This window comes from Pyrus communis, chromosome 4, assembly GCF_963583255.1.
Source record: "Pyrus communis chromosome 4, drPyrComm1.1, whole genome shotgun sequence".
Lineage (NCBI taxonomy): Eukaryota > Viridiplantae > Streptophyta > Magnoliopsida > Rosales > Rosaceae > Pyrus > Pyrus communis.
In genome coordinates, this window is record NC_084806.1 from 15120785 (window position 1) to 15140674 (window position 19890).

At 37.6% G+C, this 19890-nt stretch overlaps 1 protein-coding gene across 3 annotated transcripts; it reads left to right on the forward strand.

The window, feature by feature from the left end:
• Nucleotides 1-968: 968 nt before the first annotated feature.
• On the forward strand, nucleotides 969-6900 carry LOC137731304 (casein kinase 1-like protein 10). 3 transcript variants are annotated; one of them, XM_068470401.1, is made up of 14 exons: nucleotides 970-1107; nucleotides 1255-1295; nucleotides 2146-2215; nucleotides 2320-2468; nucleotides 2551-2646; nucleotides 3419-3489; nucleotides 4294-4355; nucleotides 4598-4661; nucleotides 4761-4845; nucleotides 5471-5597; nucleotides 5732-5805; nucleotides 5922-5982; nucleotides 6218-6348; nucleotides 6463-6900. In XM_068470401.1, the coding sequence occupies exons 1-14, from the start codon at nucleotides 1032-1034 to the stop codon at nucleotides 6739-6741; spliced, it is 1386 nt and encodes a 461-aa protein (XP_068326502.1). In that variant the 5' UTR covers nucleotides 970-1031; the 3' UTR covers nucleotides 6742-6900. The 3 variants fall into 3 exon arrangements, with proteins under 3 accessions (XP_068326500.1, XP_068326502.1, XP_068326501.1); XM_068470400.1 differs by having other exon boundaries at nucleotides 971-1107; nucleotides 6215-6348; XM_068470399.1 differs by having other exon boundaries at nucleotides 969-1107; nucleotides 4598-4845; nucleotides 6215-6348.
• Nucleotides 6901-19890: the final 12990 nt, after the last annotated feature.

A 19890-nucleotide genomic window follows, 5' to 3' on the forward strand; every position in this document is an offset into this window, starting at 1 on the left:
GTTAAATATAAGTTTTTTTTTTTTTCTTTTTTTTTCAAAATGTAGGACAATTGGTGGTAAGTTATGAATATCCATTATTTTCGGGTCTAAAAAAGGTATGAGGAATTTCACTTTGCTCATGACCACAGTCAAGCAGACTCACAAATTTGAAACATCGAACTCGAAATTCTCACATTTTTTTGTTTAGTAGGGAACCGCAGTTGTAAGTTAAATGTAAGTTTCAATAATATCATATGTATTTAAAAAAACAAAAAAACAAAAAAAAAAAAAAAAAAAAAAAATATCATGTGTATTCTTACAATCATCCACTTTCTCATCCATTTTCCTTCCTATTCTTTTGTCTTCCTTCCCCTTTCCCCTCTCTATAATTCGAAATATTCCCCCTTTTCTCACACCGTCCAAATTTTCCCGAGAAAGTCATAACTTTCCCAGAAAACCCAAAACCCCTTATCCTCAACCCAGATCCAAAGATCCCTCCTTTCTTCCAAAAATTCATATTTTTCCCTTTTCCCTCCGTCAATAATCGCAGGCGATTGATTCCTTCACAGGCTCCATTCTTTTTCCACGCTGAAATGTTTTCCCATTTCATCTGAGAAATTGAATATAATTATCCGCCGAAGAAACCCTTTCTTCACATTCTTGCTGCAATTCTTCTCCCGGGAAAAAATGCCCAAAAATCCAGTTTTTGGCTCCACTGATTAGTGGGTTTCTTTTGGATATTCAAGTCTCATATCAATCTTGTGTATTTCGGACTGTAGGTTCAAGCATTCTTTTCGGAATTTCTGGATATAGAAGAAGGACTTTTGGGGGTTCTGTTGGAGCTGGAATTTGATGGATCTGCGATTGCATGCGAGGAATTGAGTGTTGAGTGGAATAGGAGAAGTTTGAGTCCGATCGCCGATGGGCTTTCGGAGCAGATTTGGTTCGTAGTTTAGTGTTGGACTGGGTTGTAAATTGGGGGGGGGGGTGAAGTGGGGGTGTGGTGGTTTGGGCCTTTTCTTGTATAGTATTTGATTGGGATTGTTCAGATCATGGAGCATGTAATTGGTGGGAAGTTTAAGCTAGGACGAAAGATCGGTAGTGGATCGTTCGGAGAGCTTTATTTGGGTATGCAATTTGTGTCACCAATTTTCGATTGTTCGGGGAATAAATATTGTTGTTTTAGTGGCATTGCTTGATTGTTTCACTTTTTTGAAATGTTGGCTTTGTTTTTCGGGTTTGAGAATATATTGGTTTGGTTTTGCTTTGTTTCAGGTATTAATGTACAAACTGGAGAGGAGGTAGCTGTCAAGCTGGTATGTCTTGGACGTTCATTGTTCTTAGTTTTAAATGAAAAGTTGTGGGAAGTTTGATTGTTTTCGTCAATGGTATTGAGCTTTTACACATTAAATGACATGATCAGTTTTTGATAATGTAATTGGTTAAATTTGACTTTGGTATGGGGTTGTGAATATACTAAAAGTCATTGATCATAAAAGAAAGTTGGTATAGGACTGTTAGATCATATGGAGTTGGTTGGGTTTTTAAGAATCTGAATACAGTAAGCATGCTCATATACTTGGATTAGCATTTTGCTCACCGCCATTTTGTGTGAGTTAATATGCATGTAAGAGCAAATGTATTCGTTTTGTGCTACTTTAAGTTCTAGAAATGTAGTACCTAGTTCTTGTTAGAATTTTTTCATTATCAATCTCTGCATTGACATCTACTTGTAGTACCTTATTCTGAGTGGTTTGTTATAGCACGTCCTAATTTGTGATCGTAGTTTAGCATGGGATTGGGTATTTTAAAACTGAAGGATATTCATGCTGGTGAACAGAGTTGACAGATGTTCGAGATAGTGGAAAGATAGACGGAGCTAGTTGTAGTGCTTTTATGAATTTCTTTTAGTTTACTGAGATGTGTGGTATTACTTGAGGTTAAGAATCCAATTGGGCTTCATTAAGTGATTGGCTTGAAAACATTGTTCCATGGTAATTAAATTTTGAAGCATAATGCAAAATTGAAGGAGTGGGTGCTCTATTGTTATCGTGTATTCTTTATTATGATTCAGATGTGTTTTGATGGTTCTTGATAGTAGTTAAAATTCACGTAGCACAAGAGTACTTACATCTAAACACTTTTTTTTTATTTTTGTTCTCTCAGGAATCAGTGAAGACAAAACACCCCCAGCTTCATTATGAGTCAAAGTTGTACATGCTTCTTCAAGGAGGAAGTGGGTTACTCTATTTTGTTTCTTTTTTTCTTTTCTTTTGTTGTGCATTCATGTGAATGTTCACTTTTAAAGCCAACTTAACTTTTGTATTTATATCTACTTAGCTGGTGTACCCCATCTTAAATGGTTCGGTGTTGAGGGTGAATACAATGTCATGGTTATCGACCTGCTTGGTCCCAGCCTTGAAGACCTCTTCAACTATTGCAATCGGAAGTTCTCTTTGAAGACAGTTTTGATGCTTGCAGATCAATTAGTAAGTTATCAAATTATTTCGAATGAGGGTTTATGTTGTTAACACGGCTGCCATGTTTATGCTTCTACTTTATCTTCTGTAGATAAACAGAGTTGAGTACATGCACTCACGGGGATTTCTTCACCGTGATATAAAGCCTGACAACTTTTTAATGGGCCTGGGACGCAAAGCTAATCAGGTACTTGTAGTCTTTAGGGTGCTTCTGTCTGTAGTGGTCATCCTTAGTGTTTTAATGGATATTTTGGAATTTTTTTTCGTATGAATATGAATGCATTGTGAATCATTCCCTTCCACTTAAGATTCTTTTTGTCACTTCCATTGAGATTTTGGATGCTTGAGACTGAATTTCATGGGGAAAAAGTCCGAATACCTAATAAGGCAAAAGTAGACCTTGTAAGAGAGTCATGGGTATTGCTCATGGTGATTATTGCATGAATGCATAAATTTGCAAGTTCTGATGCTACTATTCACCCTTGAATATATACCACAAAAGCGATATAGAACCCCTAACTTTACTTGATTTTTAAAATTGTTGCCAGACATCTAATTAGGACTATTACCTCCCATCTATTGTTCTGTGGTGGAGAATTGGCCTTTGTGTTTTCCTTTGTCATGGGAGTATCTTTGATGAGGCTTTTCTTTTTTCCTTAACACTACTTTTGATTATTATGGGGGATACTATTTACTTACAGAGTCACAAATATCATGTATTTATCCATTGGCTATCCTTTACAAAGTATCTGCCCTTTTTACATTTATATGTTTAGTGTAGTGTTTTTCATGATGGCTCAAACTTAAGAACTGGAACACCCGAATCTTATTATTGCTTTCATCTAGATTAATCATCTTGCCTAGCTCAAATGAAAGTGAGCGCAGCACTAAATCAACTACTCACTTTGTCTTCAGAACAGGTACTGAACAATTGTTTTCTGGGATTTTTTGTGCCACAGGTATATATCATTGATTATGGCCTTGCAAAAAAGTATAGAGATCTTCAAACGCACAAGCACATACCATACAGGTATCAGATATAAGAAATATTTGCAGTATTTTAGTTTGTCGTGCATCCCTAGTTTCTACTACATCTTGTCTAAAGAGGAGGAAGTTCAAATTTCCCCTCCCCATTTATTGTATTTTGTAAAAAGCTACACTTGTGTCTAGTGTTTAAAATGCTGAACAACACAGTTTGGGTTTCCCCAAGACCAACAAAGGAAATCAGTTTCTGGCATCTCGTACATATGACTCAGAGATGCTTAGAGACGGGTTTGAAGGTCATATCCCATTTGTGACAGCTGCACACGGTTTCCAATTCACATGTTTAATTGTTCCACAATTGATGGATGCTAAATTTTTACTGAGACTTGCATGTTATGATTTTATTTTTTTGCTCCTGAAATTTTATTGATATTTAACTGACATGGACATTCTTCGTCTTTGGTTGCATCATGTGGGGTGTCTGCTGGAATTTTTGAATTATTTAGAGACAAAAATAGTCATAATCGGATAATTCTTTTATCATGTTCTTACATCCAAATTGTTATGTCCTTGTAAGGACCGTATCTATAATTTTACTGAACAGAAAAATGGCTTACGATTATATAACAATCCTTAAATTCTTACTTGGGTTTTTCAACAATGGGCAATTTAATGTTCTTATGTATTAACTTATCTTTTGTGTGTTTTCTTGGATTTGATCAAATCATTGTGGATAGAATTTTTAAGTAACCTCCTATGATTATCAGAATATAAATATTATCCCTTTTTATTCTGCTTTACTTTTCGTTTTCTATTCTAGAAAAAGTTCTCATTGTGGCATTTCTGACAGGGAAAACAAGAATCTGACAGGAACTGCCCGCTATGCTAGTGTTAACACTCACCTTGGTGTTGGTTAGTCAACTTAAAGTTATTGGAATATTAATTTTAGGGGTGTGATATTCACACACCTTTTTTTACTTCTCACACATCTTTCTAATTTTCGGCCGTCGGATCGGATAAATTGAAGAAGATCAAGGGACATAAATCAAAAAGGGATGTGTGAGAAGTAAAAGGGGGTGTGTGGATAGCACACCCCTAATAATTTTAATATTAATTTTACAAATATTTAATTGTAATATTAATTTTATTTGCAGAGCAAAGCAGAAGGGATGATCTAGAATCTCTTGGTTATGTGCTCATGTATTTTCTGAGGGGGAGGTTGCATTCTTGTCCGAGAAGCTTAAATCACCAGTATCCTGTGTTTATTTGTTTCTTGAACTTCACATATTTAACTTGGTTGTATGATTACTGTTTCAGCCTTCCCTGGCAGGGCTTGAAAGCAGGTACAAAAAAGCAAAAATATGACAAGATCAGTGAGAAGAAGATGCTAACTCCAATTGAGGTATCAACACTTGCTTTATGTGCAGTGTTTAACAACTAACAAGACAGTATATTCTCTAATGGCATTTTGTACCATATTTGGTCGAAGAAAACTAGGAGTAATAGATAAGGTAGGAAGCATAGTAAATGGAGTGGCTTGAGAGGCGTTCCCCATCATGTTTGGTATACATCAAAAGAGGAAAGGCAGACATCTCTTTCCCTTGCTTGGCATTCTAAGTAGAAGGGATGGAAAGATCACAACTGTATGAAGTCTGTTTTTATAATTTCTTTACGAAACCTAAACCTTAATGAGCAGTCAAACCAAAATATGCTTAACGAGGGTAAAACAGTAAAACTACAAGTCTACATCTTGTAGAAGTCAATGCCTTTGTATCCTTTGACACTTCGAATTTGGGGGAACCATTAAGATGGTGGGATCTCGTGACTTTCCATCCACCTAAAATGAGATTTTCAATCTTTATCTTCCTTTTCCACTCCACTCGTTTATGTGTTATGGTGTTTAGTTGTAACAGTGCAGTCACTGTTTATGAAATCATGGTTTTCTGTGATCTTGTTCTATTTTTCCAATTACTGTTTCTGACACTGTTTAACGAATGTATTTGAATTACTGATATTTTTCTCTACAGGTGCTCTGCAAATCATATCCTTCAGAATTCACGTCATACTTCCATTATTGTCGATCATTACGCTTTGAGGACAAACCAGATTATTCATACCTGAAGAGGCTTTTCCGGGACCTTTTTATTCGAGAAGGTTAGCTTGTAGGCGCTTTAAGCCCAAATCTTTGTTCATATCTCAGAGGCATTCTTCTTTAAACATCATGATGAATCTAATTGGCTCTTAAAAACTATTAAAACCTAATTGGATGCTGATTATAACTGGTGCAGGGTATCAATTTGACTATGTATTTGATTGGACTATACTGAAGTATCCGCAAATTGGCTCCAGTTCTAGAACACGAGTCAGTACCTAATTAGGCAAATTTATTGTGGATTTTCTATGTAAAGAGGAAAATTCTTCATTTTTGTATGTGTTGGTAATGATTCTTGCTCCATATGGTTGCCTTTTTTTGTGCAGCCAAGTACAAAACCAGTTTTAAACCCTGGACCATCTGCAGAAAGAACAGAAAGGCCTACAGGTTGGTTATCTTCTCGAGTAAGGCCTGAATGCATCGATTTTTATTTACTTATATTCTGACAGATGCTTACAATTTTTTCTTTATCTGTCCTTGTATTTGAGTTCTCATTATCGCGTTTTATTTGTTTTATGCAAATATTATGGATGAACCATTTTCATTCAATGAAGATATGACAGTTCATTTTACTCATTTCATATGTTAATGTTTAACACGTATTTTTATATTTTTTTAGCAGTGGCACAAGATTTTCGAGAAAAGTACTCAGGTGCAGTTGAGGCATTTTCTAGAAGGAATGGTTCTGGTTATGGCTATGGCGATCACTCGAGACATAGAGCAACTGATGATGCCCCGTCATCCAAGGACGTCGTGTGTTTTTCTAACATTTGTGTTGGATTTAGTCTCAAATGATTTTGAATGCTTATAATATTTCCTTACTATGGAGCCTAATGAAGTTGCACATTCTTTGCATGTTTCTTGCAGCAAGCTGACTCCGAAAGGGCTCGTAGTTCATCTAGAAATGGCAGTACTTCAAAGAGGCCAGTTATATCAAGCAGCCGGCCAAGCTCATCTGGTGAGCCCAGCGAGAGTCGGTCAAGCCGGCTGGTCTCAAGTAGTGGCCGCCTGTCCACCACCCAAAGGGTTCAACCTGGGTACGAGTCCAAAACATCTTTCACCCGAACATCCATCGCAAGAGGCGGCCGTGATGATACACTAAGGAGCTTTGAACTCCTTTCAATCGGCACGGGAAAGAGGAAGTGAAGTCTGATCCCTATGCTCGTGTCGAGATTCCTTGTTATCTTTATCTATCAAAGATGTCTCTCAGCACTAAAATGGTTTTGCAACAGTTTACTATGTATGTGTATCCATTGTTGGGTTGATTTCACAGTTGAAAAGCTCAATGAAGTTTCTCCTTAGACACTGCTACTACCCTAACACTTTTACCTTCTTCATGGTTTCTCGCGGTTACAACGCCATCCATCGGAGACTCTCCAAGAAAGAGATTCACCATCTCACTTCAGGGGATTGTCTATGTATATATATTTGAGATACTGGTCGGCTTTCTTACCCGAGAAAACAAAAACGCTACATAAAACGCGTGCCGACTGCTTATTGTGCATTATGCTCTATGTTTGTTCTCCCACTCGTGTCGTCAACTTTCCTAGTTGAAATCTGGTGCAAAGCGCGTGCCCTCTGTAGTTTCCGATTTGTGTCCCTCAAATCGGAAATTACATGACATTGAGTTAAATGACAGTGATTCTTGAATTTTTTGTATTGTCTTTTATCTTCATTACTATTTGATGTGATAATAGTTTCAGATTTGTCTATTTTTTTGCAATGATTTTCTATGATTCATGAATTAAAATATAGATGGTTCGAGTTATTTAAGAAAATAGGGTTGCACGTGGGGGTGGGGCATTTAAGCGCTAACCCGTTAGTAAATTAATACGGCACCAACGATTTGTCTAGACTCACTCTTCAATATTTCACATAATCTGAACAAATTATTTTATAGGCCATCATTGAAAGATTATCCTTGCAAAAATTCACTAAAATTAAAAACCCTTTAGTTGTCTAACTGTGAATTTATAAATAGATGAATGCAGTGTCGTTGATAAAAATACTTTTCTCCTTTACTGTACTAGAATAGGTTGTTTTCATGGCTTCTCTGTATAAATCTAAATTTGGTTTTGGTTGAGGAAAAAGAAAACCTAGTACCACTAGATAAGTTTATTTAAGGGTTAGAAACTATGTTTTAGGTGGGTGTGTGACCAAAAACATTTTATTTATTTATTTTTTTTTAAAACTTTTTGGGGCCATCACCTACATTGTATATATATGTAAGAAAAATGAAGAATGATATACATGGAATGAGTTCACCACAATTGTAACGTTCCGATTCAATAATAGCTTTTTGGTTAAAATAGAAATTGACATTGACATAACTCCTCACCTAATATTGAAAATTGATATAAGTGCCTTAGCCAAGCCAATAGCAATACGCAGAAGTGCCTTAGACAATCTAGCTAAGTGTAGTCCGATCGGAAAAGCTCAAGTCCAACACATAGGGTCTAATAAAAGGATTCAGAAAGTTTTTTCGACCCATATGCAGGCGACCAAGTCCCTAACGAACTTTCATTTAAGAATCACTAGGGATGAATCAACAATTTGGACTAGGAAAGAAATCCCTTCTTGGTTACTCGTTGCACTATTGAAATCCTCTGACCTAAAATGGGGCAAGGTGAAAGAATAAATGGAATCAGCAAACAAGATAACTCAAACATGTTAGACTAACATTAAAATCTGGAGGCTATTTTGCGTATGATTCAATAGTTTCTCATCCTTATTCCAATCAATGCATTCCGTAAGTCTAGGGCAAAAGGTTTTCCATGGGTTTAATATTTAATACCTCGTATTAGAGTAAGGTGGTACTCCAGATATCGCAATAAGAATCTTTATAAATACTAAGTTTGGGAGGTGATGTTTTTTCAAATCAACATCACCGGGAGGGGCTTTTGAGCTATAACCTAGGCCCACAAGCTTACTCATGTTTCGCCTCAGTACTTCTTACTTCGAAGTTAGCTTACTTTGGAAAAATTGATAGATTAAACTATATTTCGAGATTAGGAAGCAAAGGATGAAAAGTTTGAAGTGTTTTACTCTAACTGGCTAAATGACTTGAGTAAAATAAACTCAACAGTATATTCTAGCTGAGCACAACCTGACTCCTCTTAGGATTAACGAATCTGACGGTTAAAATTAGTCAAGAATATTCTTGTTTTTCGTGCATGCGCAACAAATACAAACTTTCATCATTATGACTTTTATGGCACGGCGCTCGAGATTGCACATCTAAATTCGAAACGCCACCTCTACTCTGCAAAGAATCGAATCACTATATGAAACTGAACGATATATATTCCAACTTACTTTGAAAGGAATGGTCTTTGGGTAATTATCAATCCTCAAGGGAACAAGTTGCATTTAAGATAGATAATTAGGGGCAACTATGGGACCATAATTTTCCAGGGTTGAATTAAGCTGATCTAAATAACGTTACCTCAGAAATTCGGTTATGCACTAAGCAGCTCCAAGCAGAGTGATAGGAGCATATTTAGGCAACTTAGTTGGCTTGTTCTTGTGCATTTACGTTGTTATTTCTTAGTTCTTTAAGTCTTTTAAGTTATTTTCGTATGTTTTCAGGTTCTAAGGGCTAAAGGAGCAAAGAAGTGCATTTTGGGCCTTTTTGGAGCACTATTGGGCTAAGGATGGATAGCTTATGCTTGGAGCCAAAGTGTTGGATGAAATTGAAGGCCTTGTATGCACTTGAGGACACAAAACAATGGCCCTAACCCAATTACACAACCTTGCCATAGGCTTAACCATATTTCCCTTCCCTTGCCATGCAAACCACCCTATTTTAGGCCCATTCTATGTACTTAAACCCTAGCCCTTTAACCTTGCAGCCCTATTATGATTTATTCACTTCCATATTCTTCTTTAATCCACATGCATTCATCATCATTCACCCTACCTTGCATTTCCACAAAACACACTCTATGCCGTGCATCTCCCTTGCAATTTCAGCCATCACACTTCATCATTGCAGCCACCATTCACCCTAGTTGTCACTCACATGCTTTCCCATTCTATAATTCATTCACATGCATCTTTAACCCTTCACTCACATGCTTTCCCAACAAACAAATCAGCCACATGCACACCAAACCCCCCATTGCCGTGCATCCCTTGCATTTCCAGCATTCCCATTTGCATTTTCAGCTTTCCACCAACCAACCTAGTTGTCATTCCACATGCATTCCCTTCTTTAATCATTCCTAGCTGCCATTCACATGTTCTCCCATCCATTCTCTCCCTATAAAACCATGCAATGCATTCATACAAACCATTCCATTCACAACACAAAACAATCACACAACACACCATCACAAAATCCCCCATTCTTTGCCGTGCATCCCCTTCCATTTTCTGCATTTCTTCTCCTCCACTCCAACCACTCCTCATCCCCCCAAAACCTATCCTTAGACCTTGTGCCGCAACGAAGAGGAAGAGAAGAGGGCCTAAACGTTCATACAATTCAAGTTTGAGTTGTTGGAATGTTTAGTTGTTTCTTTGATTTCAATGTTTAATTTCAATTCTCTTTGTCTTGTACGTATGAGGAACTAAACCCCCTTTAGCTAGGGGGTGATTCAAATACATGTTTATGCTTGCGATATGATTTGATTACTTCTAATTACGTTTCATAAGTTGTGAATTCAATTTACTTATCTATGTGAATTACAATTATTTATGTATGTTTATTGAGAGTGCACGCTTAATTTTCATGCATGAATATGACGCTAGAATATAAGTGAGTTTCACCTAATAGTTATGAACTTATATTCACAAGTAGTAAAGGTTGATGATCTCAATTGCGTTAAGTAAATTCTTGGCATAAGTTTCATGCAGTTCATAGTAACGAGTGCTTCGTCAATGCTTATGGTTTTCAAAGAACTTAATGATTCTTGCTTGTATCTCTATTATGCAATTCATGTAGGGAACTTGTGGGGAATGCTTTGGGTTGTCGTATGCAATCATCCAATTCAATAACGTTAGGAAAATCTGAGGGTTAATTAGTGCAATTCACGGTTAATCTGGGGCGTTGAGAATTCATGGTTTATTGAAAAGCAATTGGAAATCGTTTTATATGCAAGTATAACATGTGTGGAGATGAACCCCTTAGCTAGCTTTCCATCCATTCCATTCCATTAAATTCATATTTACATTCTGCTTTAAATTGCAATATGTGCATTTAGTTTAATTTCGTCCAAAACTCAATCCCCCTTTACTTTATTGTTCAATTTAGTTAGAAATCAATATTAGTTTGTGTTTTTAAAGCATTTTGAGTCTTTTGGTTTGTCTTAGTGTTTTAAAGTTTAGTTTTGCATTCGTTGAGTCTAGTATAGTGTTTTATATTGTGTTTTTACGTTTTTGAGTCAAATCCAAGTGATTAACAATCCCTCCTAATCCCCGGTCCAGAACGATCTCTACTTACATACTTACTACAATTGATAAAAATAGGGTTTAATTTGTGTGTGTATAATTCTCTCATCACAGAGCTGTATCAGACAGAACAACGGTGCCATCATCACTTTGATCTAGGGCAACAGGCAAAGTCCAAAGCGACTTCGCTAAGACACAAGATTCTATTCGGATAAGGACATAATCAGATTCCTCATAAGTCTTGAAGTTCCTACAATCTAGGAATTGACATGCACCGCAAGTAATCACACTTTTAAGACGACGCAATATCTAGTCTTAGATATCCTTTAGGATTCTCCGGTTTAGTACAAGGATTCTATCATAAAAATGTATCTCTCCCAGTCAGCATATATACACCTATCTGGGGTTCATCTCTAGTAATACATTTTAGCATCCTTATTCTCTTACCCACTGTTTGAGTCTAAAACTGTTTACTAACTTGACCGTCGAAGGGCCTTTGACCAATACCCCGAGTCTTGGACTTACTCGTGATTGTTTCTTGTTTTGTAGGTTATTTGAATACATGCCTCCTCATCCACACCAGTGTGCAAATTTAGTCCCAACATAATGCAAAAACTCAACTTGCCAAAGTTCCCATGCTTGCGGCTATTGTGGGGAAAGAATACCATCGGGCCAACAGGAAGGAAAAGAAGAGGGTGTGAAATTGGTATAAGAGGAATAACCTGTATATAAAAATAATAATCTGCTGGACTGACTAGTCAAGCTTGCTAGTCAGCTAAGATAGATATGTTAGTCAATAAATCAAAGATTAATAGACCAATTTCAGTTATCAAAAGTTATCTTAGTCAACAAGCCCTCAGTTTATTCCAAGTTATTAATGTGTCAAGTGAGCATGATTGTGAGCACATACTTATTAAATATTCAAGTGATACATGTAGCATGTATATGTATGTGAGATAAGTGATAAAAATAAATAACTTTGAACACAAGATGTTTTTGACCGGAAAAACCCACCTCTGGGTTAAAAAACCGGAAACTCTCCATTGAGTCCAATCTATTAGTATAATCAAGGTTCTTACAAAGTACCACACAAAACTCAATTCCTAGATTCTTATCTATGGAGCAGCTTTACCTTTGTGCAACCTTGCCTCACACAAGATGGATTCCTTAAGTCTTCATGAAGTGGCAGCTCCTTCTTAGCTATTCACCTTGTGGCACCTAGACCAGCACATGAACTATGCATATGACAATGATATGCAGATCTGGATTCAAATGTCTAGTCAGTTTCTCCAATCAAACTATTGAAGGAAAAAACTGCCAAGAATCCTAAAATGGGTCAGTTTTAAAGATTTGAAACTAGAAACACTTGACCACAAATTTAATGCAAAACCAAAGACAATGCAACCCTATTCTTCAATAATTGTGTGTTTAATGCATGAAGGAAAGTTTTGCAACTAGGGTTTCATAAATGAAGAACAAAGAGGAAGGAAAGGTCTTAAAGCCTTTCGCTTTCTAACTTCTCTCTAGAAAATATAATCTAAAAACCCCAAAAAAACTAAGGAACCAGCTAGGGATCTTAACCCCAAAAGCTTTGGTTTGTTTTTCACCTATCAAGGACACATGTTGTCCTACAAAGTGATCAGAAAAGATTAAGAGCTAAGATCTAACTATTGGCAGAAAGTTGTCAGGATGCCCATGTGGGTAGGTCTTAATTTGCGTGCCCAACTTGCTGGAAATATGTGTGCAAGCCTAATTAGACAACTAAACTAGTCAGAATGAAGCAGGAATGTAGACGTGGAATGCATATGCATGAACAAACCTTTTGAAATGAGATGCGTCCCATCCTTGTGCATTTCTTCACAACAGACATACCCCATAAACAGAAAACAGCCTAAAGCTAGATTGAGTATGTGGTACACTTACAATGTTGACAAGGAAAGCCAAACCTAAAAGTCTAGACTTCACAAGGTGTATGGGCTTGACCAACCCAACATTAGATAGAATCCACCAGGGGCAAACTACTTAAAAATTAATTTTGATGCGTTGTGTTAGTGACAAGGCTACTACAGGTTTTGTCATTAGGGATGACGATGGAAATCCCATCTTTGCTGGTGTGAGAAGCTTTGGAGAGAACATAATTTCTGTTGAGGAAGCTCTTGCTTTACGTGATGCCCTAAAAGCTGCAAGGAATAAGGAGTTTATGAATATCTGTGTGGAAGGTGATTCTAAATTTGTCATTGATGCGGTTGAAAACAAGCACGACCCCTTGGAGACTACAATTTATTATCCAGGACATCAAATGGTTGGGGTCATTGTTTCAGTCAATTTCTTAGAAGCACATTTTTTCGGAAGATCAATTTTCTCACAGATGCTGTTACACTACTAATATTAGCAACATTTATATTTGGGATCACACTCTTCTTGCGAGTGCCAGTCATGATTATGTTTTTGATCTCTTCAGAATTGATTGTACATGTGGGTTCTCCCTTTAATTCATCTATTTTTTAGTGAAGAAAAATTTGATTTGAGTGAATTTTTGTAAGGATGTTATGTGAACGAGAACCTAAACAAATGTTTACGTTGTATTAACTTGCTAACTTGTTAGCGCTTGAGCACTCTCATTAGGCATATTTCACACAAAGTAATCTCATGAACCGTTCAATTTAAAAATCATCACTCGAAATATACTCAATGCAAATTAGTCCATTGCAATAAAAAATAACCAACTAAAAATAGTACAAATATTAAAGGAAAAATTAGTATCCAGTCCCTAGTTACTACTCTTCATTGACTGAAACCTTATTTGACACACCCCGACCGAGATCAGGGCGTGCTGGCCGTCACTCGAAGGTGACGTAGCCATGTGCGCGTGCGGAAGCTAAGAAGATAGTAATATAAAAGTACGAATAAATAAAAACCTAATAGCATACAAAGTACTAGTGTATGTGAGACACAATTCAGAGCAAGTCTACAACAGTCCAAAGGAAAAGATACGACATATATACACCCGAAGGTGACCCTACAATGGTGAGTGTCTGTCAGAAATGCCGGGACGCCCTCTGGGATAAACCACCGAACTTGCTAGACCACTAGAACCTGGAGGGGCGCAAAAACAAAAGTGTGAGTGGGCAAAAACAAAGCTCTTTGAAAACTCTTTAGCAAAATACATTCTAACCCCTCGCCGTAAAACCTGTATACTTCCCAGAAAATGAACATATATACGTATGTATAGGTATGCCAATCATGCTCCACCATATGCCATTCATGCTCACAATATGCCATTCATGCTTACAATATGCCATTCATGCTTGAGAATATGCCACAACAGAATCTCATAATCAAATATAAATACTCAAGCGTAATTCACATTAACAACATATAATCTAGCAGCCGGGAGTCACCTAACGTGACCTGTACGGCTGCATCTAGAGCTCCACTCTCAACTCAATAACTGAATCTGCACACGAGTCGGAACCACCTAACGTGGTCTGTACGACAGGCTGGGTGTAATGTATATATGTATGCTCTAGTGCTACGATCACGTGAAGCTGGGCGATAAATCGCGGGTCACCTACAAGTCGGAACCACCTATTGTGGTCTGTACGACAGGCTTGCACCTATCTTGGATCCAAGGCGAGCATGCGATGCTGGTGAACATACACGTGAAGGCTGTGCCCTGGCCTCGGGCGGGAGCACTAACACCGGGGGTGCAGATTATGAGCTCTCTAAACATCTCAAACTACCATTGCATACAAACATAAATACCACTTACCTGGCACTTACCTGTGCGTCCACAGCACCAATACACATATATAAATGTATGCCGTTACTAATGCATGTGATGATGCATAAGTATTAATAATAAAATGTATGGCATAAAACAATTACTCTTTTTAATCTATTTCTGGGAATTAATATGTATATAGGTATATACGGAAAACAAAAGCCCACTCACTGATAATTAGAAGGGTCGTAGCCCCCCTGCCTCGAGTGTGTACGCTCGTCCTCGGAAAACGAATCACCTAAACGCGACAAAGTTACGAAAACGTTAATTTAAAAGCACCTAAGCAACTTCTCGTAATAACTTCTCATACATTGCTCAAATTGGACAATTGAATATACCAACGTGATCTACACAACCTCAGGATCACACCCATATTTTTAAAATAATTTTTGGACCACGCACGCGCCCCCACGCGCCTGAACAGGCACGGCCCTACGCGCCCCCCACGCGCAGCCACGTGCACTGCATGACGCCGTCAGGAATATTCCGTCAACTAACGGAATATTCCGTTAAATCTAACCAGATTCCGTCCACTGCCGTTAGGAATATTCCGTTAAACTTAACGGAATATTCCCCTGTCTTCTCCGGCGAGACTCCGGCGCCGGCGACGGCGCCGGAAAACTGGATAATTTTCAAACTAAGTTTTCTCCTTCGTTTTTCAACCATTTTTCACGATCTTTATACCAAAATGAAGCTTAGGACTAGTAGAATCACGTTAGACTACTTTTAAGGCCTAAAAATCACACGATCATACCTGCAACAACGATCAAAGTTCGGCCAACTTTGAACCTAGCCTTCCCAACGTCCAAATTCACCCAACGAACCACTCCGAGGCTCCTTGGGACCTCACAAACACATCTACAAGCTTAGAAATTCCAAAAACACACTAGTTTAGGTTTGCATGAACAGTGCAATAATTCGGCCATTGTTGAAACGACGTGAAAACGTTCGAATTCTTACCTGGAATTGGTATGGTTGTGCTCCTCACAACCTCACGAGTTCAATGGTGTAATTGGTTCCTTGATTGGTGAAAGTTTGAGTTGGTTTGTATGTGTGTCCGTGTGTAGCAGAAGAAGAAGAAGAAGATGAACTCGGGGAGGAAGAGAGAGAGAGAGAAAGACAGAGAAAGACAGAGTGAGGGAATGAGGGAGGGAATCCCGGGAAGAAAAAGAAAATGTATGAGTGTGTGTGGTCCCACAACCCACACAACACAACACTAAGCGTAAACGAATAGATTAGGGGTAAAATTGTAATTTCAAATATACGTCTCGTTAGTTTCGGGACGGGATGTTACATTATTAGTTTTCAGATTTTGATTCAAATCCCTAGCATTAATGTAATAATGAATTTACATGTCAGTTACATAATTTTTTATAATAAAAATTAACAATTGATTTAGAATTTTAATATTCACACTTTAATAAAACTCCTAACTAATTTTAGAATAATTTTGTACCTATTATTTTTTTTTCTAAGAAATGTTTTCAATTTTTTAAAATTTTTAATCTTAAACTCTACTTATTCTTAAATATACCAATTTGTTATATGTAAAATGTACCTTATATATATATATATAATCTATTCAATTTTTTATCCATTTTTAAACTTATATGGGTACATTATTTTTTCTTTGATTTGAGAATTTATCTATGTCAAGTTTAATCGAAAAAATTTATTAATGTTACCAAGCCTAATATTTATATATTTTTTTTGTGGTTTTGAAGAATGTACCCATGTTTTGGTACAATAATTTTTTGGTTAATTTTGAAGAATGTACCCATGTTTTGGTACAATAATTTTTTGGTTAATTTTGATGAATGTACCCATGTTTACACACACACACACACACACACACAAACACACACACACATATACATATTCACACACTCACAATAGTATAATTTTTAATCTAATATTTTTAATCACACATGTAAGATCCCACATCGCCCAAGGGAGTGATCCTTATATGTATATTCTCATCCCTACTTAGCACGAGGCCTTTTGGGAGCTCACTGGCTTCGGGTTCTGTTGGAACTCCGAAGTTAAGCGAGTAGCACGCGAGAGCATTCCCAGGATAGGTGACCCGTCGGGAAGTTCTCGTGTAAGTTCCCAAAAACAAAATCGTGAGGGAACAAAACCGTGAGGGCGTAGTTGGGGCCCAAAGTGGACAATATTGTGCTACGGTGGAGTCGGGCCCGGGAAGTGGTCCCACCCGGGCGGGGATGTGACAATTTGGTATCAGAGCCTAACCCTGGCCGTGGTGTGTCGACGAGGACGTTGAACCCCTAAGGGGGGTGGATTGTATGATCCCACATCGCCCAGGAGAGTGATCCTTATATGTATATTCTCATCCCTACCTAGCACGAGGCCTTTTGGGAGTTCACTGGCTTCGGGTTCCATGGGAACTCCGAAGTTAAGCGAGTAGCGCGCGAGAGCACTTCCATGATGGGTGACCCACTGGGAAGTTCTCGTGTGAGTTCTTAGAAACAAAACTGTGAGGTTGTGGTTGGGGCCCAAAGCGGACAATATTGTGCTATGGTGGTGGAGCGGGCTCGGGATGTGGTGGGTTCCATGGGAACTCCGAAGTTAAGCAAGTAGCGCGCGAGAGCCCTCCTATGATGGGTGACCCACTAGGAAGTTCTCGTGTGAGTTCCTTGAAACAAAACTGTGAGGGCATGATTGGGGCCCAAAGCGGACAATATCATGCTACGGTGGTGGAGCGGGCTCGGGATATGGTGGACCCCAGGCCGGGATGTGACACACAAATTATGGATTTTTTTATTTAAAATCTCATTAATATAAACAACTATAAATTTCAATTTTTAATTTAAAAAATATAGTAACATACATATAAATAAATTATCACATTAATTTCAGGGACTTCGATAAAAAATTGAAAACCAACAAGAATTCAGTTAAAAAATTTTCGTAGTTAGGGACCGCATCCAAAGTCTCCCGATATTAAAATACCCCCCTTAAGACCATCTCCAAAGAAGATGTTAAAAATACCACATATACATATAACGGTAACAAATGACATACTATTTACTTCAACCGAGATATCAAAGATGACATGGAAAAGAAGACTAAGCTGACATGGACAAAGAGAAGTTAAATTTGAAGTTGCCTTCAAATTTTATTTTTGCTATTTCCAAAGGCATTGTACTTGTCTTACCTTAAATGCTAGCATATTTAAGTATTAATTTACTATTTTAACCAACAACAACCCAACTTTTATTATTTTTGTTTTAAAAAAAAACATAAATGAAGCAATAAAATTTGGCACACCGGGTGGAAGGAAAATATTGACAATATGTCAAATTGCCAAGTCAGTCATCAAATTTAAATTTGATATTTTGAATATGACATCTCCTTTGAAAATGCTTTAAGAAACATAAACTTCAGCCCGCAATAGTTGCCAATTGCTTTGCTTTCGATTGGGCCTAGTGGCAAACCCCTACCCCAAGGCCGCCTTCTTTTTCCACCCACCTTCCATCCTTTCAAGGCTGAATTTCAACTCTTTTCCATCTCGGCAAGATCTAGATCCTCTCAGTGTTTGTCTATCATGGTTTCGTATCTTCTTGGTTGATTAATTTTTTTTTTCTACTTCAGGTTTCTCAAGTAATCGAATATCTTGTTTTCTGAGTAGTTGGTATCCCGACGTACCAAGATTGTCTACCCTCCCACTTACCATCCCCTCCTACTTTCCTAGTCATTGATTTCATGTTTAGTTCATTTAATGCTCCAGATTTTGCCACCTCACCAACAACTCCAAACCATCTTTAAAGCCCAATTTCCTAACTTCTTTTTGCTGCCTTTCCCACCTCTAAAGCATCTTTTCTCCCGCCTCTTCCACTTTTCCTAAACTTCACCTCCCACTGATTCGACACCGCTGCATCTTCATTGGGTCTTCCTAGGTCTGTTTATGTAATTTTCTTTACTTGTTTTTGCTCCTTTTTGCTATTGGATTTGTATTTTCTTATTGATAACATGTTGGGGGTCCTCTTTTTCCGATTTAATGTGTCCCGTTTTTTGTTCTTCTAGAGTAATTGAGAACAATTTTGAAGTATATTGGTTGATTAAAGCCCGCAACCTCCGTTAAGAAACAAACTTTGAAATGTTGATTTTTTTCTCTACCATACCTTTTTCTATACTGCAGATCTGATTGAAAATGATTGATTTTGAAGAAGCAAATAATATCAACAATGATGACTCGAACGAATTCGACTGTACACTGAGGTGTGGTATGGAGTTTGATTCGCAAGAAGCAGCCTATAATTTATACAATGCCTACGGACGAAAAGTGGGATTTAGTATTAGAAAAGATCGTCACTACAAGAATAAGAAAACTAATGAAGTCACTTCAAGAATTTTTGCTTGTAGAAAGGAGGGTTTTCGGCCCCAAGATAAGCGGGATTACAAGACAAAGAAGCCAAGGGCAGAGACACGGACAGGTTGTCATGCTAAAATGGTTATTAAGTTGAATAGATCTAATGGAAGGTTTGTTTTGCATGAATTTGAGGAACAACACAATCATGCTCTTCAGAAACCAGAGTGTGCACATATGCTACCATCTCAGCAAAAAAATATCAGACTCTCAAGCTGCTGAGTTAGACTTGGCAGAAGAATCTGGTATCGCACTTTGTTCGTCTTATGAGTTGATGGCTAAGCATGTTGGAGGAAGGGAATCTCTTGGTTATACAAAGGTTGATCAGAAGAACTATCTTTTGCCTAAAAGGCAAAGAAAAATGGTGTATAGTGAAGCAGGAAGCTTGTTGAGATATTTTCAAAGACAGTTGAAAATCCTTCATTTTTTTTTATGCCGTACAATTGGATAATGAAGAGCAAATAACCAATATATTCTGGGCGGATGCTAGATGTTGTTTCATTTGACACTACCTATAAAACTAATCGAGCAGCTCGTCCGTTTACCATGTTTGCTGGCTTGAGTCATCATCCAGAAATTGTAGTTAATGAGGTGACAAAATCTGGAATATTAAATTAACTAAACATGAAATTAATGGTTAAAAAAATAGAAGGGGAAAGAAAGAGATGGTAAGTAGGAGGACAAACAATACATTTCCGTATCCCGACACCTTTGCTCGACCTGTGTACAATAACAC

Coding starts and splice junctions, on each gene's coding strand:
- LOC137731304 (XM_068470399.1), top strand. CDS start 1,032: ATGGAGCATGTAATTGGTGGGAAGTTTAAGCTAGGACGAAAGATCGGT. Junction 1,108..1,254: donor GTTCGGAGAGCTTTATTTGG/GTATGCAATTTG, acceptor GCTTTGTTTCAG/GTATTAATGTACAAACTGGA. Junction 4,846..5,470: donor AGATGCTAACTCCAATTGAG/GTATCAACACTT, acceptor TTTTCTCTACAG/GTGCTCTGCAAATCATATCC.